Source organism: Leptodactylus fuscus, chromosome 2, assembly GCF_031893055.1.
Source record: "Leptodactylus fuscus isolate aLepFus1 chromosome 2, aLepFus1.hap2, whole genome shotgun sequence".
Lineage (NCBI taxonomy): Eukaryota > Metazoa > Chordata > Amphibia > Anura > Leptodactylidae > Leptodactylus > Leptodactylus fuscus.
The window spans coordinates 210,164,951-210,192,804 of NC_134266.1; the positions used below are offsets into that span (position 1 = coordinate 210,164,951).

General features: G+C 42.3%; 1 protein-coding gene across 2 annotated transcripts in view; it reads left to right on the top strand.

Annotated features, from left to right (window-relative positions):
• Positions 1 to 714: 714 nt before the first annotated feature.
• CNMD (chondromodulin) overlaps positions 715 to 27,854 on the top strand; it is a 58,690-nt gene continuing 31,550 nt past the window's right edge. For both annotated transcript variants that reach the window (XM_075265473.1, XM_075265474.1), the window contains exons 1-4: positions 715 to 873; positions 3,059 to 3,199; positions 16,032 to 16,172; positions 27,699 to 27,812. In XM_075265473.1, coding sequence (XP_075121574.1) covers positions 802 to 873; positions 3,059 to 3,199; positions 16,032 to 16,172; positions 27,699 to 27,812 — 468 coding nt within the window. In that variant the 5' untranslated portion in view covers positions 715 to 801. The remainder of the gene's footprint in view (positions 874 to 3,058; positions 3,200 to 16,031; positions 16,173 to 27,698; positions 27,813 to 27,854) is intronic.

Sequence of the window (27,854 nt, forward strand, 5' to 3'; positions counted from 1 at the left end):
ATATTTGATGGAAATGTCTATGGTCCTACATGAAATGTGAGAAGAAATAGAGTACAGTATGTAGATATCTGAGCAATATATTTTCTGGACAGAATGTAGACTTCTGCATGGAAATAGAAATGATTTAATTCACTGACTGCAAGCAGAGATCTTCACAAAATATATAGATTGGAAAGCTGCATAACTTTTCAATGGTCAATGAATAATATATGTAAAAGGTGCGAGCAGGGACCCTGCATGGGGGGTAGGGTAAATCCTAATGTATTAATAGAAAAAAAATATCAGAAAAATGGGACCAAAAAAAAATTCTATGTGAACTTTCCCTTGCAGCTGCACACTCAGGGATTGTACTGGTCCGTTTTCTGTATGGGTAGTTGGATTGTGATGCTTGGAGATGGGGAGTTATAATACTACCTATTCCACCCTAAGAGCTGCCTGGATAACAGTGGTCTTTCACTGTACACTATGTTTGCTAAAGGGCAGGACCAGTGAATGAATGGTTCTGTGTCTAGACTACAGAAAACCTTGGCTCTGTATATACTAGACAACATCTGACCCTCAGAAACATGTGAGAGGAAACTTTCAGCATTCTGGAGGTGAGGGAAGACCACAAAGGGAGGGTGGTGCAGAAGAAGGAAAGCCCAGGATGCTGCACAAGGGGAGGGGATGCTCTTGGCTAGTGGGAGGTGGGCAGGTGCTCCTTGCACTTTTGACTGACAGCCAGTGGTCACATGATTTTCTCCTGTCCTGCACAAGTCACACAGCTGGGTTGGGGGCTCAGATTGGGATCAGCAGTACACAATGGCAGAGACTTCGGAGAAAGTTCCTATAGCCCTAGCAGGACCTGAGGATGTGGAGCAGTGCCTTCCTCCAGTAAGTAGGACCACGTTCAGCACCTCTGCAACTCCAGAACACTTGCTTTATGCTTCTAGAATATATCCTAAAATGTGGCTGGGGAAAGGGTTAACAGATTCATATCCAGTCACTAAAGAAGATCAAATATACATCCAAGCTAGGAGATTACCATAGTTTATTCAAAGGACGTGCATCCGGATCTTTATTGCAGTTTAGGAGTTCAGAATCTGTCTTACAGGCATAATGTTGATGTCTCTCACTAAAAGTAGAGTCCTGCTTTATACATCAGGCTACCTGTTATTTTAAATCATTCTGACCTATGGGATCATTTAGTAACGCCATGTTTAGAACACAGCAACTTTCTTTGACTCACAGGCCTCTATCCTAAGCTTTGTCAGGATTGTAGATCCATCAGATATCCTACATCTGTCCGGCTGCTGTGGAACCATAGGTCTCAGCATGTCATCCTCTGTCCCTCCTGCTCTAGTCTTTAGCATTACAATATTAGGATGCTGATAGGTCTCCAATGTACGTAAAATATGTCAGCATCTGCACAGAAATGACTAGGAGAAAATGAAATACTGGCTGAGTTATTTGGGATTTGGATTGTGAGGGAGAAAGACATAAACTTGGAAAGGTTAGAGCAATTAATTTTGCTGTAAATTCCCATTCCCCATATGCCTGGCATAAAGAGCAGTTGTGACAATGTTTGTATGGGGAAGGAAGGGCTGTGCTAGGTGTTTTCTGCAGAATTGGGGTTTGATTTCTGTTTACCTCCGGAGAAAGGTTAATGAGATCCCCTCCTGGCCCTCCTGCAGACACAGAGATTAGTCTGGTATCTCCTTCCTATTAATATACACTAGAAGTCCTGCTTATTTTATTATTGTTGTGGGTAGAACTAGAAATGTGACCAGAATTGAGCAGTATCACAATGTGGCTAAGTTTCCGTATTCAGTGCAATATTGCAGGATTAATATGTCCATATAATTGGAAACACGACATACAGCACTGGTATACCGTATTATAGTATCAGTGTATGCAAGCGACACAATACAAAGGGAACATTCATATAAACTGAGGAAGCCACACCACTACCCCGGCCAGGACTGCCAAAAAGTTTTTAAGAGAAGTAAATCTAGTAAGTGATCATAGAAACTCTCCTATAGGAACCATATAGCAGTACATCATACTGCGAGCAGAAGCAAACGCTTCTTTAGATTGCATACCGTATGTGCCCACAGTCAAATACCGCATAAATATTAGCAATAGGGATAAGAATCTAGAGAACTGTACAATGTTCCATAAAGTCACCCCTAACTCTTTATACTATATATTGGACATCATCCTACAATTCTATTTATAACCTAAGGATGCCATGTAAGATGTGAAATCCGCTCCGTGTCACAATGACATGTAATAACGATGTTACCAGCAAGGCCCTGAGCTCTTACCCTTGTTGACTCTCAAACTATTGGGCACAGATCGAAATTTCTGGAAATATAATCCTCACGATTATTCCTATACCACTTATGATGTTTGCCCATTCTATGTAATTCTGTCATAGAGAACATTCTTGGTTACAACCAGACACTCAAAATCCTTTACATAAGGGGATACTATGGTAACCAGTCTAGGTAATCCTCTGTATGCTGATTAAATTGCAGGCTGATACATTTTTCTAAGGGTATGTTCACATTCAGCAGACTTGTAGAAATCCCTGTGACTGAGGCTTTGTTCCATACATCTAAATGGGAATCTTCCTGCAATATGTTATAGATTCCTGCAAACCTCATTCAGATGAATACTATGATAGCTCAAGAAAGATGATGAAGATTCTCCATTGATTTGAGAAAAATCTTATATAGCTGAGCCATAAATACAGTAGCTATTTATAGGGAATCTTAAAGACTGATATATAGATTTGTGCAAAAGATTTTCTATATTATTTATTGAAATTGTAGTTCTTTAAAGTAGGACCGCCCACTGTACTCCTAAAGAAAAAGCAGAGAACGACATGAATAAAATAATAGTTATTCAGAATCTTATCCCACCATATGACATATAATTCTGCTCAGCTCTATAGGACTGCTTATACAACGTGACAGGTTCCCTTTAATTAAAGGCATCTTGTTCAGTCTGTAGTACAGAATAGAATTATAGCTGATGTGAATGGTTACTTATATCTTGTTTCATCTGTTCTTAGGCTTATACAGCAATCACAGTGAAGCCATCCAACAGTGGCCGCCTACTCCGGATTGGGGCTGTGGTGCTTATCTCTGGGGCTCTTCTGCTTCTCTTCGGAGCAATTGGTGCTTTCTATTTCTGGAAAGTAAATGATAAACATGTAAGTCCTATAAGTCATGGTGTGTTTGCATGTCATGTCAATGCACGAATTGTCAAGGGTGCACTTATCCAGTTCACTAAAACTAATGCATATGTGTACAGGGAACTAAATATCTTTACTTTTCCTAAATAATCTTACAGAACATGCACGGTAGAAAGTTCCATACAGCAGTGAGACAGCATAATAAATGGGAATATGATCCCATATGACTCCAGCAACATTGTGCAGGAAATGAATAGGCACTTGACATGCAGAAATGTATTATGCTATTTTAATATAGAATTAATCTCCTGATACATGTGCATAGCTGCACAGAACTGGATATATGAACCATGCTGTTATTCACTCTGACAAGATTTTCCATTAGACTTCTTATTTATTTGGGGATTCTTCCAGACGTAGAAATAAATAAAATAATAATATTTCAGCCTGACTATTTAACCTGACTACAGATGGCAGACTTAATTGGCGGCAACATAAATACATAAATTATTAAAATGGATCATTATAGCTTTAGTGGAGAAAGAAGTGTAACTTGTCACAATAATTGGCTTTAGAGGAATAATTAGCCACAAGTAAAAAGCTGCAGTTTCCCTCTCAGTAGAAAAAATAGGCAGTATTTAGAATGATGTTTTTTCACTAAGTGATTGTGTTGTTCCATATAAAGTGTTGGAGCTTTGATGTGCCTTCAAGGATATATGCAAGGGTGGCTTTCGCTTGCTCGCTTGCTTATGGTCTAGTAGGCTGAGCTGGGGTCAGTGGTGACTGCTTGCAGACAAAAGCCCCTTTATGTCGGACTCAATCAGTACTTGTATATCAGCCAGCTACTTCCCCCAGCACTACCTCACTCCGCAGCGTGCTAGAACTGGAGTCCAGTATTTCTCAACCAGCCGGGATATGTTTTCACAAACCATTTGTGCATTTTGTCTTTTGTGCATAGAACTACATTGACACATCAGATAATATCATGGAACATTTGCTACTGACCTCATATAGCTAACTGCCTTGCATACTAAACCTGATGACTTAACTACCAAGGACCGAAGGTAAAAAATAACATATTAATGGATCCATTATCCCAACATTAACATTAACACCTGCACAATGGAATACACTAAATAGCGTCCTGAGTGGTTGTATCATTAGAATTGTATGGAAAGTCATTTATTAGAGGCTATTTTGTCATATGTTCAGGAGCTCGGCTACACTGCATCACTACAGTAACCCATTAATAAAATCCATTTTACATTTTAGCTTCTTTATTTAACGGATCATTGTTTCTCTACCGATCATAAATCATCCCTGTCTTTGTTTACTGTGGATAAAGGACACTGTGTATACTTCTAGCGGATAATTTACAACCAACCAAAACCAAAGGAGCTCTAATTACTCATTTCATGATTGTTTCCTTTGGTATTTACTTGTTACATTTATTGTCTATTGGTTACATTTTAGGGGGTGATACCTAAGGTCAGCTAAAGAGTATAAGCATAGGCGGGCATCATCACTTTGTGTATATATATATATATATATATATATATATATATATATATATATATATATATTAGGGATCATCTCTTGTATGCACAAGCCATTTCAACTACTAAACTCATGAAAGAGTGCATACACATGGGATGCAAGACCCATATTTACAAGAGAGTTATACAAATATTTATTGATACTGCATTAAAAAATACCACGAGGCATTCCTGAAATACCAAAGACATTGAAAAATAAAACGCTATACACAATTTACTAATCCATGCTTCCACTCATTGGCAGAGCATTCTGGCAGGGCCTTTATTGTAGTTGCTAATACTCCTGGGAAATGGGTGGGAAGGGGAATGGCCAACCATAATAGGGCTCGGGTAAATTTAACCCAAATGTGGGAAGTTTGTGAGCATTCCTGGGTGTAAAGGGGTTTTCCCAGTTGGGTTGTAGGTGTAACCATGGAAGGGGCTAAAGTCTCCTGAAAATTTGGTGGCAACTATAACCTATGTATAGTGTCTTGTTAGCCAGCGATCTGTATGCGGAATATAGCCAACAGTGGCCAAAAAGCTTTAGGATGTCTTTGTATGTGAGTTAGTGGAGAAAGTATTGATGGCACACTTTGTGAGAGAGGTTGTAATACACAATAGATCAATAGTAACAGTTTATAAGAGTAAAAAATAGATATATTCATCCAAATTAGGCTATTATCCTGCAATGTTGATGCCTCATCAAGTAGAAGCTAACTTTCCTGAGAAAAGTCCTCCAAACCTAGCAATCAGAATAAAGCATTGAACCAACTGAATAATGAGCTGAACCAATATCTCTAGAAATCTAGCAACTCTACCCTATAATATTGTTACAGTCAAGGCAGAAACCCAAGTCTTTTGTGAACTCTTCCAGTGCACTCCATATTATTACCCTTCCTGGCAGAGAGTTGTGTAAGTCCATTGTCCATTGGTGTCAATGTAGAAACCTTCTTACCTGTAAACACAGAGGACTCCCCTGTTACAGTTCTTCTCTAAAATTCAGCTCTAAATTCCACCATGTGAACATAACCTTACAGTCCAGGATATGAATAGATAATAAAGAGATCTCTGTATTGACCTTTCATATGTTTGTGCATTGCTATTATATCATCATTCAGCCATCTTTTTTTAAACTAAATAATCCTAATTTGGTAGTCCTCTGGGTACTATTCACTGCCACTACTCTGTGCCAACATTGTGCACTGTGTCTTCACAGTACTTTACACAATCCAGTATCATTTGCAAAAATTGATGTTTGTTTGACTGTGCAGACCCCTTACCAAGTCACTTATAAATGTATGAAGCAGTATAGTATAGGTCCCAAAAATAACCCCTGTGGTTCCCCACTAGTAACAGCGACCTAGCCTCAGTATGTGCCATTGGTAACCACTGCATTTTCTATAACTTAGCCACTTGCACACATTTTCCTCCAGACCTCCATTTTATATACCAACCATGTGGTATAGTATAGTATAGTATAGTATATCTAGAACTTACCGCCTCATAGAAGCTGAATCCTCATAAACCCATAATGATACAAGGTTATACTCTTTTCATTTATTTTTCTTGGATAACATCTCTTAGGGGCGGTTCACACTTGCACTTGGTCTCCGGTCTGTGCATTCCCCCGGGTTTCCGTCTTCAGCTCCGAGATATTGGACAAGGGAACGGAAATCCAGCGGTCAGTTTTAAAACCCATTCACTTGAATGGGTTTGTAAAGGTGACTGTCGGTGTCGCCTGCAGCCTCTCCGCGGGAAAACCAGTTTTTTTAGCCGGACACAAAGTCCTGCATGTCTGACTTTGTGTCCAGCAACAAAAACTGTTTCCCCACAGACAGGCCGCAGGTGGACACCGACAGTCACCTTTACAAAACCATTCAAGTGAATGGGTTTTAAAACTGACCGCCGGATTTCCTTTCCCTGTCCAGTTTCTCGTGGCTGAAGACGGAAACCTGTTGAAATGCACAAACTGGAGACCGAGCGAAAGTGTGAATGAAGCATTAAAAATCCTTTCACCAATTTACCCACAACAGAGTGGGAACTCACTGACTTACAGTTTCCCAGTTGACTCTTTTGACCCCTTTGTGAATATTGGCACCACATTTGCTATGTACAGTCCTGTGACGCAGATCCAGTCTTATTAGAATCCCTGAATATTCCCATCCAGACCATTGGACTATTAGATTTATTAGGGCAGCTTCTTGCTGGGTTACAAAGGTAATATTTAATGTAGACTTTTCTTTGTCACTCTGTCTCACTTGACATTTCATTTCCCTTTGTGACTATGGGGAAGAAAAAAGCATTTAATAAATTTGCTTTCTCATTATCATCCAATTTTTTCCTCTTATCCTTTTTTTCCCTTTCATTTAATGGGACAACAATTTCAGATTTTACCTTTTATCATTTATATAATTAAAGAATATTTTGGGTTTTGTTAGAATTTCTTTTCAATTAGCTTCTTTATCTTTGCTACTTGTATGGTTTTTTACATAATTTATTTATTTTCCTTTTGGTTTCAGTAGTTTGCATGCTTTCTTTTTGTTATTAATTGCTTCCTTTACATTTTCATGTTTCCCTTTTGGGTTTTCTCCTGTTCCGAATCCTTTTATTCCCACAAAGTCTAAACCTCTTACATTGAAATGAATAAATTGAGAATGCTTTAAAAATATTCCATTTAGTGACCGCACTCTTATTTTTAAGGAAATTGCCCCAGATAATTTGATTACTGTTATTATTTGATTATAATTTGATAATTATTATTATATTTAATTATCTAACTTCACTTTCCTAAAATTCTGTGTTTTTGTGGCTCTCCAACAAAACACATTATTCAAATACAGATGAAAATTTTTTATATATTCATTGACGAAAAAAAATGCCAATTCAAGAAAGCTGTTGGAACCATATTGGGTCAGCTCTAGCCTGGATACAAGATGAGATACAGTTGGTCATGGAGGCATACAGCTTCTGTATGGACAGATGTTGCAGCTGGGCCTGTAGGACCTGCAAACAAGTAGGCTGCCATAGCTGGCATCCCAGATGGTCCCATAAATGCTTGATTGGCAATAAATCTAGTGGCCAGGAAGGCCAAGGAAGTGATGCATTCTGGGAGACACATTCCTTGCGATGTGTGGGCAAGCATTATCCTGTTGAAAAATGCCCTACACATATTACTGAGAGGTTAACATTCCTTGTGTCACTACTAAGTGTGACCGACTATCATATGTGATGGTTCTCCAGGTCAGTGCACCAAAAGTTGGGCAGTGTGCCAATCCACAGCAATGACTGGATTGAAGTGCTCTTGAGGCCTCCATAATCTAACCTGACCATTGTCAGATCCCAAACAGAGCTTGGATTTGTCTCTATAAAATTCCAATTTATAGCAGTCATATCAATCGCAGGACATGTAGTGGGTGCTGTGACACCATATTTCCATCTGCTGAGCTCCTAGAAATGGTCCAGGCAAAGACACGGGTGTGAAATGAAAGTGCCACCTTTGTCTGGATGGTGGACAAAGAAACTGTGGGAACTGCTTATACTTGTTGGGCAAAGTATGGGCCCCTTGTCAATGTCTGTCAACTGAGCAAATATCTTCAGATGTATGAGTAGGCATATCTAACAGTCAATGATTTCTCACCGAGAGGTAGACTACCTAAAAGCAGCGTCTGAGAGCCCTTTCTGTATAGAGCCTTTCTACATCCTCTTGTGCCAAGACACGGTGTCTATTCAGATCATATGTGAAATCATTTACATATCTTCCATGCTGAGACATAGCTCCATGCTGAGTTTTGCAGCAAACATACTTTCCTATTAGGGTGTGTTACCTTTATTCCAATGAGTGTATTATGACCACTGTCTCCTTGGGGCCTATGACCTATCTTTGCTATGCGGTCAGGTCTATGAGCTCATTTTATAGGGGGTTTCAAAATTTTGATATTGAAAACCTGATCAGCAGGAGCTGGACCTACACAATGGACAGAGCCAGAATCACACAGCTCAGTCCACTGTGTAGTGGCTGTTCCAGGTTACTGCACATCAGCTTCCAGATAGAAAATGTGCATGGTTATATGCACACTGGGGTGTTACAATATGGAATAATGCACACTGTGAATATACAACAGAGTGATAATGTGCAATGTCGATGTCACAGCATGGAAAACGACACATAGATAGCATAAGAATGATAGCATAGAAAGCAGTGATGTTACAGAACAGATTTATTGCACAGAATACTATCATTACTATCATACAAGCAAAAGCTAGGTCACCATGTACACTGCAATATCACATTATAGAACAAAATATATAAAGATGTCGTCATATGCAGGTTTGATGAATACCTGATGTCACAGCATAGGAATAACGCAATAAGTAACATCGCAAATGATAATATACACAGGGAAAACCAGGGGGCTCCATAGTAAAACTTCAAATAGAGACATGTTAAATTTTGCACACCCCTTTCCACTGTTCATAGCCATTACTGGTGGCACCTACTGTTTGATTTAAATTATATCCCCTTGGGTTGTTGGATATCTTAGCAGCTGTTATGCTTACTACCCTGGGATAGCTATACCTATGTTGCATTGTGTTCTTTTGTAAAAAGGAAAAGACTTGCAGTGTCATTTCTAAGGGGGCGTTCACACTACCGTCTGTGTCCGACAGGTAGTGTCCGCTCCTAGTGTCCGCTCAAAATCTGGCACGGACATTAGGAGCGGACACTAGCTGTGTCCGTGACATCTGTCATTTATTTAAATGGACACCGGGTGCGTTCTTTTGCACTCCGTGCCCTTCCTTCACTGTCCGCATGTAAAGGTCCGGTTTTTCTGTCCGCTTGAAAAGTCGGACATCTTTACATGCGGACAGTGAAGGACAGGCACGGAGTGCAAAAGAATGCACCCGGTGTCCATTTAAATAAATGACAGGTGTCACGGACACAGCTAGTGTCCGCTCCTAATGTCCGTGACAAATTTTGAGCGGACACTAGGAGCGGACACTACCTGTCAGACACAGACGGTAGTGTGAACGCTCCCTAAGACATGTTTGATCTGCAACATATTTTTGAACCTGTCATTTATTTGTTACATTGTAAATTGGTGGGATGCAGATGAGTTGGAGCTGGGAAGTATCAGGGAGGACTAGAAAAGCAGGACTGCACTCTAAATGCAGGATTGTCCCAATGAGGCCCCCCACTACTATGGGGCCTGGTGCAAGTGCTCGGTTGGCTTTATAGTTAAAGCGACCCTGCCTGTGGGGCACCCTGGCTTCTGGGCCCAGTCGCAGGTGTAACCAGTCAAACCCTTATAGTTACGCTAGTGCTTAGTATAGCATAGTATTTGATTTTCCAGCAGTCAGGATATATTGTGTGTAGGACCTGAGAATGTTGAAATTGCAAGCATCCTACTTGTTAAAGGGACTTTCCAGGGCTTATTAATTGATGACTGCTCCATATGATGGGTCATCAATTAAAGATCAGTAGGGGTCTGACACCTGGGATCCTGGCTGATCAGCTGTTTGGCTAGGTGCTGTGGCCGCTTCAGTACTTGCCAAGTACAATGTTCTACATTCAAGTAGCAGCTGTGTTTGGCGTCACAGCTCAGCCCATTCACTTGAATTGGACTGAGCTGGGAGCAGGCCATATAACTGATAAACGTGATGACCTCTGGTCTGTAAGCGCTGCTGCTGCTCTTAATAGAGTCGGACCCCAATGGATCTTCAATTGATGACCTAGGTTATCAATTTAAAATTACTGGTAAAACCCTATATGCACACTCATGGCAACACCAACCAACAGCTGTTAAGGTCATTGGGAAGCTGCAGTTACAAGGCCACAGAGACCCCTGGTTAATATTTCATAAGAACTTTTTTGAACTTTAATGATGGGAATATAGATTGGCCGTCACAGTCTGGCAGCTTTCTCCAACATAAATGGAAACAAACTGGCCCTGAAACAGTCAACTAAAATCTCTGAAACTGTTGCAAAGGGCGAAGGAGCAAACTTCACGAAAACCTACTATGATCCACATATGTATAGCAGAATTGCTCGGTCTCTAGTGCCTCTGCCTCAAATATTAATTGTCTTTAAATTCTTTTGTGTATTTCTCTTTGTTTCCTTTAAAAGAAAACTTATTGGAAGTAATAGACAATTAAGAACTGCGGCAGACTAATGAAACAACTAAGAAGGAGTAATAATTAACTAAACTTTATTACACAATTGTTTTTTACCTTGTTTTCCTCCAAGAAAAATATATTCCTATTAATAAAGTCTTTTGTCTTTACAAATTGAATATATTTTGTATGATTTGTTGCATGGTTTTAAATCATTTAAAAAGACCCAGAATATTAGTTGGTAAGGTCTGTATACAGATTTAACGAAGGGTTAGATAAAAATGAAATATTCCGATTTGCCAGGATATTTGTGATCTCCCATTTCATGGCTTATTACTAGAGATGAGCGAGTAGTATTCGAAACGGCAGTTTTGAATAGCACGCACCCATAGGAATGAATGGACGCAGCTGGCACGCAGGGGGTTAAGCGGCAGGATGCCGGCCCCGTCTACGTGCCGGCCGGCATCCTGCCGTTTCGAATATTACTCACTCATCTCTACTTATTACCATTAGGGTCCATTCACACTGAGTTTTCTGGTGCGGATTCTGACACGGAATTTGTGTCAGAATCCGCATGGAAAAAAATAGGAGGCTTTTTTTTCACGTGGATTCTGACGCAAATTCCTCATCAGAATCCATGCCAGAAAACTCTGTGTGAATGGACCCTTACAACACCTATTTTATATTATTTAATGGGCTCAAATGAATCTGCTGTGCACCATCCTGCTTCTTCTCTTATGCTTATTGTTTATCCCTCCTACTTGTCCAGGTGTGGATATAGCCATGAAGCAATTCACGCAATAGTATAGAACGCCAGGGATCAGGGGCCTCCCCAGTAGTGGGGCTACATTCTGGGTTAAATTGGTCATTACCTATTGGATTACTTCTATTACTCACCAATTCCTGCTCTTGCCCAGACCTACTTCCGCTTTTACTGCACATTACATCTTAATGTTGAACAAGATCCAGAAATTACACCCTGACATTGTTCAGCAGCCGGATGTAGTATGCAATAGTAGGGTGGAGGAGCCAAAGCAGAAGAAGGCCGCGGCAGAAGCTGGGATTGGCGAGTAAAATATCGGCCATTACCTATTGGAATAATTCAGGAAGTAGTGTCCTAATGTGTCAGTGTATGGGAGCCAATAAAGCAGATAATATATCAGTTGGAGGTTAAGATACCAAGTAATATTCGGTGTAGGGCCAATATAGAAGATAATCTACTGTATCATGACCAATAAAAGAGGCAGTATACTGTGTTGATCCAGTAAGGAATACAATATACTGTGTTGGGGCCAGTAAAGTAGGCAATATAATCTGTGGTGGCCAATAAAAGGGCCAATATTCTGTATGAGGACCAGTAAAAGTAGAGTTTTACTGTGTGGAGCAGTCCTATGAAAAATATTGAAGGAAGCGGCATTTTACTAGAAAAGGTTAGCGTGGCAAGCTGCTCTGTTTTGTCCATATTTTAATACCTGCAAATGGGAGCAGTTCCTGTAAAGAGTGGCCTAAAAAATTGATTTTAGAAGCCCCTAGACATCATTTTTCTTGAGACCCCTAAATGCCAAGTACATGGCAAAAAGGTAAAGTGCAGGATACAAGTGGCCCTTGTTTGCCTAAGACTCGGTGGAAATCTCAGGATATGCAGGCAAATTATTAGAGAATGGAAATGGATAGCGTATTGAAGTAAGACAATACCCAGAGTTACCCTTTAAACCTGCGTTTCAGGTGTCTGGGTCTGAGTATTATAAATGGAATTCATAAGAGCAGGTTGCTTATAAGAAACCTTATGTAATAGATATATATGCTATATATCCCAGTCAAAAGACATGAGCTGGTGAATGTCTTCAGAATAAATATTTAGTACTGTAAGAATGTAAATGGCAGTGCTGAAGTTTCAGAGTCGGAGGTCTTCCATTTGTTTTTTTCCTTTATGTATTAGATGCAAAGTAAACACGTTCTCTCCTCTGTTCACTATTTTAAAATTCAAGTCATCCGAACAATTTTTTTCCACCAAATCATAGCATATAGCCGTCTCTACTTCCTCTACTCATCTTTTTCATCTCCCAATGTCTTTTCAAGCACTTTTCACGCATATTTAACAGCATTAAAATACGCTGCACAGAGATATTTTACTGCCGGCCTTGTGTATTTTTCAACGTTTTGCACATTGCATCCTGCCCAAACATAAGCCATTAACACTCACGACCATGACAGGATGTCCAAGAATATTGATTTTACTACTCTACTTTGAATACAAAAAAATATATATAATGTAAAGATGAGAACTTATAGCAGTCACTACAAATAACATGAAATTATGACTGGGACAAGGGCAATTTTCAAGAGTCATAATTATCCCCCCCCCAATATTGCCATATGTGTGATTCAATAATCACGATTAAATGTTACAAATACTGTGCTGAGAAAAAGTGCAAAAAACAATTATTTGTGTCCGCTAGTCAGTAAAATTACAGAAATCCCAAATTTATATAGTTTTAATATGGTTTACTACTTACCTATGATGCACACTAACGTCTTTATATTTCCTTCTTCATTTTCTATTATATTATATCCCTGTAATGAGATAAAAGATATACTACAATAGCAGATGGGAAGCCTTTCGCAAGGCCCCAAGCTGCCATGACACTTGAGGAATGGCTGGTGATGGGGGCTTGGATGGAGCAGCCTCCCTTTGTCTAACTTCTCAGAGTCCACAGTCACTATTGACTGCTTAATATGAAGGGTTAAATGTCTATTATCTAAATTATCTCTAATCATGGAGACTGCCAATGTGTGATAGGGTAAGTTCAGACGGAGTATTTTGGACCGGAAACTGAGGCGGAGGCCATCTCAGGTTCCGGTCCAAAATACAGGTATCCGTGACTGAATGCCAGTGCACTGCAGCGGCATCCAGTCACGCACTCTGCTCCGGATTAGGCCCAATGAATGGGCTTAGTTGGGAGGAGGAAGTGTCTTCAGGCCGAATCGTGAGGCGAAACAGCCTGAAGAATGAGCATGTCGCTTCTTTTTCTAGGAGGCGGAACAAACTGGCTTCCAGAAAAAAGAACTGACCGGCTCCCATTGATTTCAATGGGAGCTGTCTTTTTGGTCTGGATTTTCAGGCGGATACGGCCTCAAAATCCTGACCAAAAACTCAGTCTGAACTGACCCTTAGTTGTCAGAGGTGTAACTTGAGTCTCATGGGCTGCAAAGCAAAATCTACACTCACCGGCCACTTTATTAGGTACGCCATGCTAGTAACGGGTTGGACCCCCTTTTGCCTTCAGAACTGCCTCAATTCTTCGTGGCATAGATTCAACAAGGTGCTGGAAGCATTCCTCAGAGATTTTGGTCCATATTGACATGATGGCATCACACAGTTGCCGCAGATTTGTCAGCTGCACATCCATGATGCGAATCTCCCGTTCCACCACATCCCAAAGATGCTCTATTGGATTGAGATCTGGTGACTGTGGAGGCCATTGGAGTACAGTGAACTCATTGTCATGTTCAAGAAACCAGTCTGAGATGATTCCAGCTTTATGACATGGCGCATTATCCTGCTGAAAGTAGCCATCAGATGTTGGGTACATTGTGGTCATAAAGGGATGGACATGGTCAGCAACAATACTCAGGTAGGCTTTGGCGTTGCAACGATGCTCAATTGGTACCAAGGGGCCCAAAGAGTGCCAAGAAAATATTCCCCACACCATGACACCACCACCACCAGCCTGAACCGTTGATACAAGGCAGGATGGATCCATGCTTTCATGTTGTTGACGCCAAATTCTGACCCTACCATCCGAATGTCGCAGCAGAAATCGAGACTCATCAGACCAGGCAACGTTTTTCCAATCTTCAATTGTCCAATTTCGATGAGCTTGTGTAAATTGTAGCCTCAGTTTCCTGTTCTTAGCTGAAAGGAGTGGCACCCGGTGTGGTCTTCTGCTGCTGTAGCCCATCTGCCTCAAAGTTCGATGTACTGTGCGTTCAGAGATGCTCTTCTGGCTACCTTGGTTGTAACGGGTGGCTATTTGAGTCACTGTTGCCTTTCTATCAGCTCGAACCAGTCTTGCCATTCTCCTCTGACCTCTGGCATCAACAACGCATTTCCGCCCACAGAACTGCCGCTCACTGGATGTTTTTTTCTTTTTCGGACCATTCTCTGTAAACCCTAGAGATGGTTGTGCGTGAAAATCCCAGTAGATCAGCAGTTTCTGAAATACTCAGACCAGCCCTTCTGGCACCAACAACCATGCCACGTTCAAAGGCACTCAAATCACCTTTCTTCCCCATACTGATGCTCGGTTTGAACTGCAGGAGATTGTCTTGACCATGTCTACATGCCTAAATGCACTGAGTTGCCGCCATGTGATTGGCTGATTAGAAATTAAGTGTTAACGAGCAGTTGGACAGGTGTACCTAATAAAGTGGCCGGTGAGTGTATAATGGGGCCCCTACCTACTTTGTGCCATTTAGAATACCAGCATATTTCATGTGGATATAATATATAATATAATATAATAAGACATGCAAAGCTGTTCCACTAATGCTGGAATAGGAATCTCCATGCTGCAATCCAATTGGACTTGTGGTACACAATATTCACCTTTAACCCCTGTAAAAGAAACTGAAGTATTCTTCAGAAAATCACCAGGTTGTGGCCCCCACTTGTCTTGGGGGTGGTAGTACAGTGTAATGGCTAAATATGCTCAGGGGATGGACAGTCATCATGGGGAGTCAACAAGATAAGACTAGACTTTAAAACAGAGGAGTCAGGAACAAAGCCAAGAGAAGTAAACTAGAACCAAATCTACTTCCAAGTGAACAAACACAAGGAGAGTCAAAGACCAGCCAAGACCAGAAGCTGGAACAGGTGGTAAGACCTGCAAGGAAATACAGTTATCATAAAACAATGAGGGGCTTAATTGAGTATGGGCAGAAGACTGAGGACCCCTCCCACCCTTGCCAGAAGTGCTATAGTAAATGGACTTCCATTCCTGTGAACCAAAATCTGTTGTTGGCTATGAAATCTAACCAACAGTAGGGGGAATATACTTCAGCATAAAGCATTCATTCTGTTAGGTATATGTCACCTAGTATGTGATTGAAGGTGGGTTGTAAATTATTTATAGAGTACCTCAGGAAGCAATACATTGTGTCTGCTTATTGTCTCATGAATAACTTATTTTGTATTAATTTTACAGATTTATAATGTCCACTACACTATGAGCATCAATGGCAAGATACAAGAAGGATCAATGGAAATCGATGCTGGGAACAATCTGGAGACATTTAAGACTGGATCTGGCAATGATGAAGCTGTAGAGGTGTACGATTTCCAGATTGTGAGTACTGTTTATCTCTTAGAGTTCTGGTAGTAAGACTACGTAAAGTGAGCTGTCCAATAAATCCCACTGACAGATGGACTTATACCAATAGATCCCATGAGTCAATCCATGTCTTGAAGATGTGTTGCAATTATTATTTTTAACAAATACTACATACTTTCTTGTTCATTTGGTCATGGATCCAAAAGAGAGTCTCCATTTGGGTTCCTGGTGTTCCTGACCTTTGACCTGCTCAGGTAGCCGTAAGTCAATCAGTGATGTTGTGTGCAAATGGAGTATCAGTCACTGGTGTTCTGACATGCTCGTGTGCAAGCAGAAGGTATACAAAGATCAGGGACACAGAGAATCTGCCCTGGACCCCCAGCCAAATGGACAGTTATGGACTATATATATATTGTTATTCCCAGCCTAGCTATGTGGTAAAAATAGGAACCGGAACACCCCTTTTAATATTAGGATAAAATATACAGCCAGAATCCAAATTAACCCTGCATTGTCCACTAGGGTGAAGCCTATTTACAGTCCATATTTTGATAGCAGTTTTCAAGCCACAGTTACAACAGTGAATTTATCGTAGCAAGAATAAAAGCTGAAGTAGGTTTTATTATTATTATAGGACTCAATTGGGAATATTTATGAGGACTGGTGTATTGTATTTAACACCAATCTTCACATTCCCTGTGTCAGAGGAATAGCCACATCATTTATAAGGACGCACAAGCCTCTTCATAAATAAGGCAGCTCTACCATCGGACCGTACGTCTGTACTGTAAACTTCTCTTGTAACTGGTGTAGATTTCAGCGAACATTTGTACCAGTAACCTGGTATAAAATATATCAACTGTAATGCAACTCCAATGCCATTTTTTTTTTCATGAAAGTGGCAGCGGAAGCTCAAAATTGCCACTGGCAACCATGTTTGTTAACTGGCAGTTAAAAAAAATCACAAACCTAGAAAATAAAATGTATGGAAAAGGATGAAAAATTTGGGACTTGTAGATTTTTGCACCAAAATTTGCAACTTGTGGTGCACTTGTACCCACATAACACTTTCCTAAAAAGTAGGTGTGACAGAGCGGGGCTTTGTGGGTGGGAAATGGCTGCCCACATCCCAGATGCAGAAACTGATATCTGGCATGTTTTCACACTGTCTAACCACTTACTTGTTGGTTTATCTTAGGCCTGGTTCACATCTGCATCAGTAATCATTTTGGGGGAGTCCGCATGAGGACCCCCGAACAGACTACCGAACGCATTTGCAAGTGGTGTGCAGTGAAAGCACTCGGACCCCATAGACTATAATGGGGTCCGTTGCTTGCCGTGAGATCTCCGCATTGAACATGCGGACAGGAAAGTACTTTACAATCTACTTTCCTGTCCACATGATCTGTGCGGGCGGCGCGCTGCAAGCACACGGACCCCATTATAGTCTTTGGGGTCCGTATGCTTTCAGTGCACACCGCTTGCAAATGCATTCTGTAGTCCGTTCGTGGAGTCCCCATGAGGATTCCCGAACGAATTACTAAACGCAGATGTGAACGAGGGGTAAAAGACTCAAAAAAATGCCACAGTTTTGGTTCATTATTTGATATGCAATGGGGCATCCTAAGCCACCCCATGCTGCTTAGTAAATTGTTAATGGGCAAATGCTGACAATGGTGCTGTACTTAGCCAGTATTCTTCTTACTCTTATCACTTGTATAATGACAAGTTATTAGGGCATTGTCAATAATATAGTTTCATGGACTACATGTTAGACCCCAACCAGCACCACCATTTTACCCTTAAGAGACCTGTAATGTATTAAAAGATAAAACTTACAAATATAGAATAACTAGAAGGTTTTGTAGGGTTTAGTCTATTTATTTCCTATGTAATCCTTTAGGACACACATTAATGCAGCTAGAGTAATTGGTAGGTGCACAAGTGATCATATGGGTTCATGGCACCTGTCACCTACTTCTTGTACATGTCAGTAGAAGGACACGGTATAAATGGTTTCAGCGCCCATCCGGCACTATGTTCAGAGGCTTTGAATGTGTTAATGGTCTGCTACACTCTGAAAGAACTCGGGTATGGTACAAGCTAAAAAACTGATAATTCACTTGTATCAGCCATAAGGGAGGGCCTAGAGCTTCTGTGTGATTTATGAGCCCCGGGATTAAACTTCCACTTCAATTACACATCACAAACAAGATGCACTTGGAGCTATATTTGTGAGATGTCAGCTAAAATGGAATTATATTTTTCTGATGACAACCAGAAGCACTCAGCATCCCATTTTTGCTTCTGTTGCTGTTTATCAAGTGTGAATATAAAATCCAGTTTATACTTGTGTTGTTTAGGCTACAGGATATGCCCTTATGGGTATAGCAAATGCGAGAGGAACGGCGGCATAAATATGGGATTACCTAGCAGCACATCATTGTACTCTACAGCTTTTTAAATAGGTTAGGACTGACTATTCCTGTTTTCATTCTTTGCCGGACTGTCACTTCACTGTATGAGATGAGAACAATCTAAAGATGTGACATTTATAATTCTAAAATCTCCTGGAATACAAGTTATTTTCATTTTATGTCAAGCCGGTCATAGGCATAAAAGACATTTATTGGCACCGTAATAATAATCCACAAATCAGTTAATTTCTTACAGAAGATGTTGATTCAGAATAACATACAGATAAGTGACAGCGATACTTCTAAGCCGCTGCCAGCGAATACAGATTCTAATTTAAAGGGAATGTTTCATGTATTTAAAGGGAACTTGTCAGTAAATTTGTAAAACACTGAATATGGGCAGCATGAAATACTAATAGGCTCCAACACTACAAAGCATTGTATTGTAACACACTAGAACAGTGATGGAAAACCTTTAGAGACCGAGTGCCCAAACTGCAACCCAAAACCCACTCATTCATCACAAAGTGCCAACATGGCAATTTAACCTTAATACTGTGTGGATCCACAATTGTGGACAGTTATGGAGCGTCTGTAATAACATCACTTTTCTGTTATAAAACAGATACTATGTGATAAAAATAGTGAAGGGCCCCCACACAGTACAATTTGCTCCACAGTGAGCCCCACACAGTGTAATCTGTTCCACAGATGGGTGCCCACAAAGAGGGCTCTGATTGCCCCCTCTGGCACGCGTGCCATAGGTTCGCCATTATGGCACTAGAACATCTCAGAGAAAACATTGGGGGTCTTGATGTCCCTGTTGCCTACACAGGGATTGCTTGACTTAAGATGAGGCTATACATGAATTTGGTGCATCCTCCCAGCGACCTAAGGGCTAGTTCACATGGGGGGCGGTGGGGCGGGTTTTGGCACCAAGAGTGACTCAAGAGCCATGTCACTCTCGGTTCAAAACCCGCCTGCCATGACTGTCGCGGCTCCCGACAGTCACGGCATCCTCCCCCAAAATCCGCTGTCAAAATCCGCTCCAATGGCCCCATGTGAACTAGCCCTAAGGGTCCATTCACACGGAGAAAAATGGTGAGGAATTTGGTGTGCAATTTCAGTGCTGAAAAAAAAGCCTCCCATTGACTTCAATGGATTCTATTCTCTGAACTCTATTGGGAGGCTTTTTTGGAGGCTGATTTTGAGGCGGATTCAGCGAGCGTCAAAAACTCCATGTGCGCTGACCCTTACACCTAGGTGCAAATCTACACCAGTCTCTTGCTGGTATAGATTCTGCAGTCATTGAACCTAATCTGTACAGCATAGAAGGTAATAAATATGGTGCAAGTGTATTGGAACAGTGGTGAGACCAATGCAAAAACACCACTGGTAACTTTTTTTAGTTGCAAATGGCAATAAATAGCTACAAATGATCATTTTGCAATTCTTTTACACCACAGCTGTGGCATGACCACAATAATGAATCAGCCCCATACTTCTAAAAAAAAGAGAATGGCACAGAGCGGTGTCCACTGGGCGGCTGCCCTACAACTTCTCCCCAACCAGCTTGGGTTACATATAGGTAGAAGCCTATCAATCCAGCAGAGCCAGTAGGAGACAGGACAGGGGGAGCTGCGCATTTATCTAAAAGGCTACAGATTTTCACAGTAAAAGATACAGTAGTTCTTTGTCGTATGGGAGTCTGTCGCTATTTCATGTTACTGCATGCTCCTGCTATAACATTTGAGATCTGATGAAGAGGTAGTGTTTGTATCCAAACACAAAAAAAACTCTAAATGCGTAATCAATAAACGGTATTACTTTCAATCACTTCAGTGTTGAAGACATTGTGAGTGCCATTGGGGGTCTTTTTTCTTGGGCTTCAATCCATTGGATCCCGCTGTACTTCCAGTATCTTCCAACAGCTCTTTCCACCAGGAGGGCTGTTTAATCCCAAGGAGGCGAACCATTGTCTGGATACCAATCATCTCCTATTTTACCTAATTTGAGAGGACAATAGTCCTAGGAAATATATAGGACTTTTTTGAGGACAAGTTTCCAAACGTGACCCAATTTAAAGGGGCTCTATCAGCAAAATTATGCTAATAGAGCCCCACATATGCGTAAATAGCCTTTAAAAAGGCTATTCAGGCACCGTAAATGTTATATTAACCCCCGGTCCCATTTTTAAATAAAAGCATTAAAACATATATGCTAATCGTACCTGAACATGCACCATGGGTGGGGATGCACGATGCTATGTCATCTTCGGGCACGCCTGCCTCTTCTGTCTTCTTGTAGTTACGCCCTCTGGTTCTGTGTCTTCTTCCGTCTTCTTGTCTTCAAATCCCGCGCTTGCGTAGTAGCGCTTCCCTCCGGAGCACTACTGCGCAGGCTCACTTGCCAGAACTACACGAGCGTACTGCACGCTCGCGAACTGCCATTAAGTAAAATGGCGAGTGAGCCTGTGCAATAGTGATCCGGAGGGAAGCGCTACTACGCAGGCACGAGATTTGAAGACCTCAAGCCGGAAGAAGACTAATAGGAAGCCGGCAGAAAAGACGGGACCAGAGGGCGTCGCTCCAAGAAGACAGAAGAGGCAGGCGTGCCCGAAGATGATGTGGTATTGTGCATCACCGCCCCCGGTGCACGTTCAGTAGATTTGCATATATGTTTTTATGCTTTTATTTAAAAATGGGATCGGGGATTAATATAACATTTGCAGTGCCTGAATAGCCTTTTTAAAGGCTATTCACGCATATGTGGGGCTCTATTAGCATAATTTTGCTGATAGAGCCCCTTTAATATTTCCAAAAGGAAGCGCAAGATATCCTTTTTTGGTTCCTCTCCATCCAGTTATTTCATGTTACCCATAGTTAGAGCACCGTAAGTCTACTGGCAGGTTACTTTTAATGGTAGTTTTATTAATGTGATCTAATAATAATGTGTTTGTTCCTCAAAAAAAAAAAAAAATTCAAAAACAATCCTGAAGGCTGTACTGGAGACACATACATGTAATTCCTTTTTGTATTCTCTGTAGACAATAGACTGTGTGGTAGGCTTGTGCGCTTTATGGCAGTTATACTGTATGAGCAGTCTCCATATACTTATAGAATATAGCGCCCCCACCCAGGAGGTGACAAAGTAACTACATACAGGTCCATATCTCTATGTGTTATTGATAGTATTTAGAGATGAGCGAACACTAAAATGTTCGAGGTTCGAAATTCGATTCGAACAGCCGCTCACTGTTCGAGTGTTCGAATGGGTTTCGAACCCCATTATAGTCTATGGGGAACATAAACTCGTTAAGGGGGAAACCCAAATTCGTGTCTGGAGGGTCACCAAGTCCACTATGACACCCCAGGAAATGATACCAACACCCTGGAATGACACTGGGACAGCAGGGGAAGCATGTCTGGGGGCATAAAAGTCACTTTATTTCATGGAAATCCCTGTCAGTTTGCGATTTTCGCAAGCTAACTTTTCCCCATAGAAATGCATTGGCCAGTGCTGATTGGCCAGAGTACGGAACTCGACCAATCAGCGCTGGCTCTGCTGGAGGAGGCGGAGTCTAAGATCGCTCCACACCAGTCTCCATTCAGGTCCGACCTTAGACTCCGCCTCCTCCGGCAGAGCCAGCGCTGATTGGCCGAAGGCTGGCCAATGCATTCCTATGCGAATGCAGACTTAGCAGTGCTGAGTCAGTTTTGCTCAACTACACATCTGATGCACACTCGGCACTGCTACATCAGATGTAGCAATCTGATGTAGCAGAGCCGAGGGTGCACTAGAACCCCTGTGCAAACTCAGTTCACGCTAATAGAATGCATTGGCCAGCGCTGATTGGCCAATGCATTCTATTAGCCCGATGAAGTAGAGCTGAATGTGTGTGCTAAGCACACACATTCAGCACTGCTTCATCAAGCCAATACAATGCATTAGCCAGTGCTGATTGGCCAGAGTACGGAATTCGGCCAATCAGCGCTGGCCAATGCATTCTATTAGCCCGATGAAGTAGAGCTGAATGTGTGTGCTAAGCACACACATTCAGCACTGCTTCATCAAGCCAATACAATGCATTAGCCAGTGCTGATTGGCCAGAGTACGGAATTCGGCCAATCAGCGCTGGCCAATGCATTCTATTAGCCCGATGAAGTAGAGCTGAATGTGTGTGCTAAGCACACACATTCAGCACTGCTTCATCAAGCCAATACAATGCATTAGCCAGTGCTGATTGGCCAGAGTACGGAATTCGGCCAATCAGCGCTGGCTCTGCTGGAGGAGGCGGAGTCTAAGATCGCTCCACACCAGTCTCCATTCAGGTCCGACCTTAGACTCCGCCTCCTCCGGCAGAGCCAGCGCTGATTGGCCGAAGGCTGGCCAATGCATTCCTATGCGAATGCAGACTTAGCAGTGCTGAGTCAGTTTTGCTCAACTACACATCTGATGTACACTCGGCACTGCTACATCAGATGTAGCAATCTGATGTAGCAGAGCCGAGGGTGCACTAGAACCCCTGTGCAAACTCAGTTCACGCTAATAGAATGCATTGGCCAGCGCTGATTGGCCAATGCATTCTATTAGCCCGATGAAGTAGAGCTGAATGTGTGTGCTAAGCACACACATTCAGCACTGCTTCATCAAGCCAATACAATGCATTAGCCAGTGCTGATTGGCCAGAGTACGGAATTCGGCCAATCAGCGCTGGCCAATGCATTCTATTAGCCCGATGAAGTAGAGCTGAATGTGTGTGCTAAGCACACACATTCAGCACTGCTTCATCAAGCCAATACAATGCATTAGCCAGTGCTGATTGGCCAGAGTACGGAATTCGGCCAATCAGCGCTGGCTCTGCTGGAGGAGGCGGAGTCTAAGATCGCTCCACACCAGTCTCCATTCAGGTCCGACCTTAGACTCCGCCTCCTCCGGCAGAGCCAGCGCTGATTGGCCGAAGGCTGGCCAATGCATTCCTATGCGAATGCAGACTTAGCAGTGCTGAGTCAGTTTTGCTCAACTACACATCTGATGTACACTCGGCACTGCTACATCAGATGTAGCAATCTGATGTAGCAGAGCCGAGGGTGCACTAGAACCCCTGTGCAAACTCAGTTCACGCTAATAGAATGCATTGGCCAGCGCTGATTGGCCAATGCATTCTATTAGCCCGATGAAGTAGAGCTGAATGTGTGTGCTAAGCACACACATTCAGCACTGCTTCATCAAGCCAATACAATGCATTAGCCAGTGCTGATTGGCCAGAGTACGGAATTCGGCCAATCAGCGCTGGCTCTGCTGGAGGAGGCGGAGTCTAAGGTCGGACCTGAATGGAGACTGGTGTGGAGCGATCTTAGACTCCGCCTCCTCCAGCAGAGCCAGCGCTGATTGGCCGAATTCCGTACTCTGGCCAATCAGCACTGGCTAATGCATTGTATTGGCGTGATGAAGCAGTGCTGAATGTGTGTGCTTAGCACACACATTCAGCTCTACTTCATCGGGCTAATAGAATGCATTGGCCAATCAGCGCTGGCCAATGCATTCTATTAGCTTGATGAAGCAGAGTGTGCACAAGGGTTCAAGCGCACCCTCGGCTCTGATGTAGCAGAGCCGAGGCTGCACAAGGGTTCAAGCGCACCCTCGGCTCTGATGTAGGAGAGCCGAGGGTGCACTTGAACCCTTGTGCACCCTCAGCTCTGCTACATCAGAGCCGAGGGTGCGCTTGAACCCTTGTGCACACTCTGCTTCATCAAGCTAATAGAATGCATTGGCCAGCGCTGATTGGCCAATGTATTCTATTAGCCTGATGAAGTAGAGCTGAATGTGTGTGCTAAGCACACACATTCAGCTCTACTTCATCGGGCTAATAGAATGCATTGGCCAGCGCTGATTGGCCAGAGTACGGAACTCGACCAATCAGCGCTGGCTCTGCTGGAGGAGGCGGAGTCTAAGATCGCTCCACACCAGTCTCCATTCAGGTCCGACCTTAGACTCCGCCTCCTCCAGCAGAGCCAGCGCTGATTGGCCGAATTCCGTACTCTGGCCAATCAGCACTGGCTAATGCATTGTATTGGCGTGATGAAGCAGTGCTGAATGTGTGTGCTTAGCACACACATTCAGCTCTACTTCATCGGGCTAATAGAATGCATTGGCCAATCAGCGCTGGCCAATGCATTCTATTAGCGTGAACTGAGTTTGCACAGGGGTTCTAGTGCACCCTCGGCTCTGCTACATCAGATTGCTACATCTGATGTAGCAGTGCCGAGTGTGCATCAGATGTGTAGTTGAGCAAAACTGACTCAGCACTGCTAAGTCTCTGCATTCGCATAGGAATGCATTGGCCAGCCTTCGGCCAATCAGCGCTGGCTCTGCCGGAGGAGGCGGAGTCTAAGGTCGGACCTGAATGGAGACTGGTGTGGAGCGATCTTAGACTCCGCCTCCTCCAGCAGAGCCAGCGCTGATTGGTCGAGTTCCGTACTCTGGCCAATCAGCGCTGGCCAATGCATTCTATTAGCCTGATGAAGTAGAGCTGAATGTGTGTGCTTAGCACACACATTCAGCTCTACTTCATCAGGCTAATAGAATACATTGGCCAATCAGCGCTGGCCAATGCATTCTATTAGCTTGATGAAGCAGAGTGTGCACAAGGGTTCAAGCGCACCCTCGGCTCTGATGTAGCAGAGCTGAGGGTGCACAAGGGTTCAAGTGCACCCTCGGCTCTCCTACATCAGAGCCGAGGGTGCGCTTGAACCCTTGTGCAGCCTCGGCTCTGCTACATCAGAGCCGAGGGTGCGCTTGAACCCTTGTGCACACTCTGCTTCATCAAGCTAATAGAATACATTGGCCAGCACTGATTGGCCAGAGTACGGAATTCGGCCAATCAGCGCTGGCCAATGCATCCCTATGGGAAAAAGTTTATCTCACAAAAATCACAATTACACACCCGATAGAGCCCCAAAAAGTTATTTTTAATAACATTCCCCCCTAAATAAAGGTTATCCCTAGCTATCCCTGCCTGTACAGCTATCCCTGTCTCATAGTCACAAAGTTCACATTCTCATATGACCCGGATTTGAAATCCACTATTCGTCTAAAATGGAGGTCACCTGATTTCGGCAGCCAATGACTTTTTCCAATTTTTTTCAATGCCCCCAGTGTCGTAGTTCCTGTCCCACCTCCCCTGCGCTGTTATTGGTGCAAAAAAGGCGCCAGGGAAGGTGGGAGGGGAATCGAATTTTGGCGCACTTTACCACGTGGTGTTCGATTCGATTCGAACATGGCGAACACCCTGATATCCGATCGAACATGTGTTCGATAGAACACTGTTCGCTCATCTCTAATAGTATTGCTGCATGCTTTATTGCAGTTGTAATATACTATATGGGCAGTCTGCATATACTTATACAATACAGCACCCGCATCCAGGAGGTGACAAAGTAGCTACATATAGGTTCTTATTTGTGTGGATGATTGATATTATCACTGTCAAGCCTTTCCTGGCAGTACAACAGAGCTACCAATGACACTGGTCCAATAATGTATTATTGGTAAATAATGTATTATTTCTTCATGATATATTCCCCTTAAGGCTACATGTTGCAAATAAGCTGTGTTTTTTGTTGCAGATTCTGCTGCGTTCCCATATAGGGGAAGTATAATTTCTTCCCTTATATTCCCCATTCATTTTCAACCCATCCTGGAAATTCTACAACAAAAAAATTTCACGTAGTTAACTTTCTTTTATATACCTGTGTTAAAAATACAGATGGGAGATGTGGGATTGCTGCCATATAGACTAGCGGTGTGTGCTGCATGGATTGCTTGCATAACCCTGTGCCGTAAATGCATGCACAGAGTTTATTGCATATCCAGTGGGACGTAACGTAATGGGAGCACTGAAATCTCTGCTTCAGAATAAATTACGGATGTTACTACTTCATCGTATGTGGCTTCTTTACATTTCCAGCTAAAGAACATTAAAGCTTTTGCTTTATACCACCCTTGTTTTTTTGGAAGTACAGGGACTTGCAGTAAATACTTCAGACACACATATTAATAATATGCAGGTGACCTGAGGCGGATGTTAAGGTTAAGGTTCAGGTTCACTGGGGCCTCTATAATGAGATGTCATTCATTTCCACAATAACATGATGAAAATGTTCTGTTTGTACCAACATCTATTCTTGAGTTAAGTATCAGTTATAGTCATTGACGGCCTAGAGTGGCCTATATTTTAAGCATCCCTTGCCTCTCAAGCACATTACTTTGCTAAATTTAATGGGAAGAGTCTTAAGAGTTATGACATTAAATAAAAAGAGCAGTAGCTGTCCTCATCTCAGGCCGTGACTCTCATGATTCATGCACCAACTACTGTATTTGGCCTTATTTGCAAAACTCATACTTCAGCCCATGCAAAGAATAAATCATTAATGAGAACCTGAGGCGTCAAATATAGGGAAATTTTCTATTTTATGGGACGTAAGCTAAGATGGGAAGCAAAAAATCATTAGTCATTACAGTAAACCATTGGAGTATATAGAGTATATTAAAATACACATGGAAATCTACAGTAAATCCGACAAAAAGAAATATGATGGAGGGAGCGAATAAGTCAATGTCAGACTGGGATCCCTTATATTCACAAAGAAAATTATTCATTTTGCAATGATACATTGATTTACAATAGACTGATGGTTGTTGATTTTGCTGGATCGTGTCAGAACCTGGGCCTGTTGCAATCCTAACGGCCCATCTACCTATAGTGTATATGGCCAAATATACTGTACTATATACCTATGTATAAAATGGAAATCAGAACTTTCTTACTCCCACTGCAATGCATTATGGTCTTAGAAAAAGTATGAAATGAGTATGGATATTTTTTAGATTCACATCAGCATGTTTACTTAGTAAGGAAAGGGTCTCAAAATGGATGCTGGGCCTGAATCACGCTACATTATGCATACCGCCTTCACAGCCTGTTTACATTTCATTCCTCTAAAATGAGATCCGTTGCACATTTCTGTGCGGCACGGGAAGATAACACATGCATGCTCAGGAGGTATGAGGATCTGCTCGTGCTGTGTATGACCACTGTATATAATCTGTGAATATCTTTTAGGGCATTACCGGAATTCGCTTTGCTGGAGGAGAGAAGTGTTACATTAAAGCCCAGGCTAAAGCTCATATTCCAGATGTTGACAGCGTGACAAAGGAAAGCCTTTCGTTTGAGCTGGTAAGAACCAAACAAAAGAAAATGAAAATGTCAGAGTTTAAA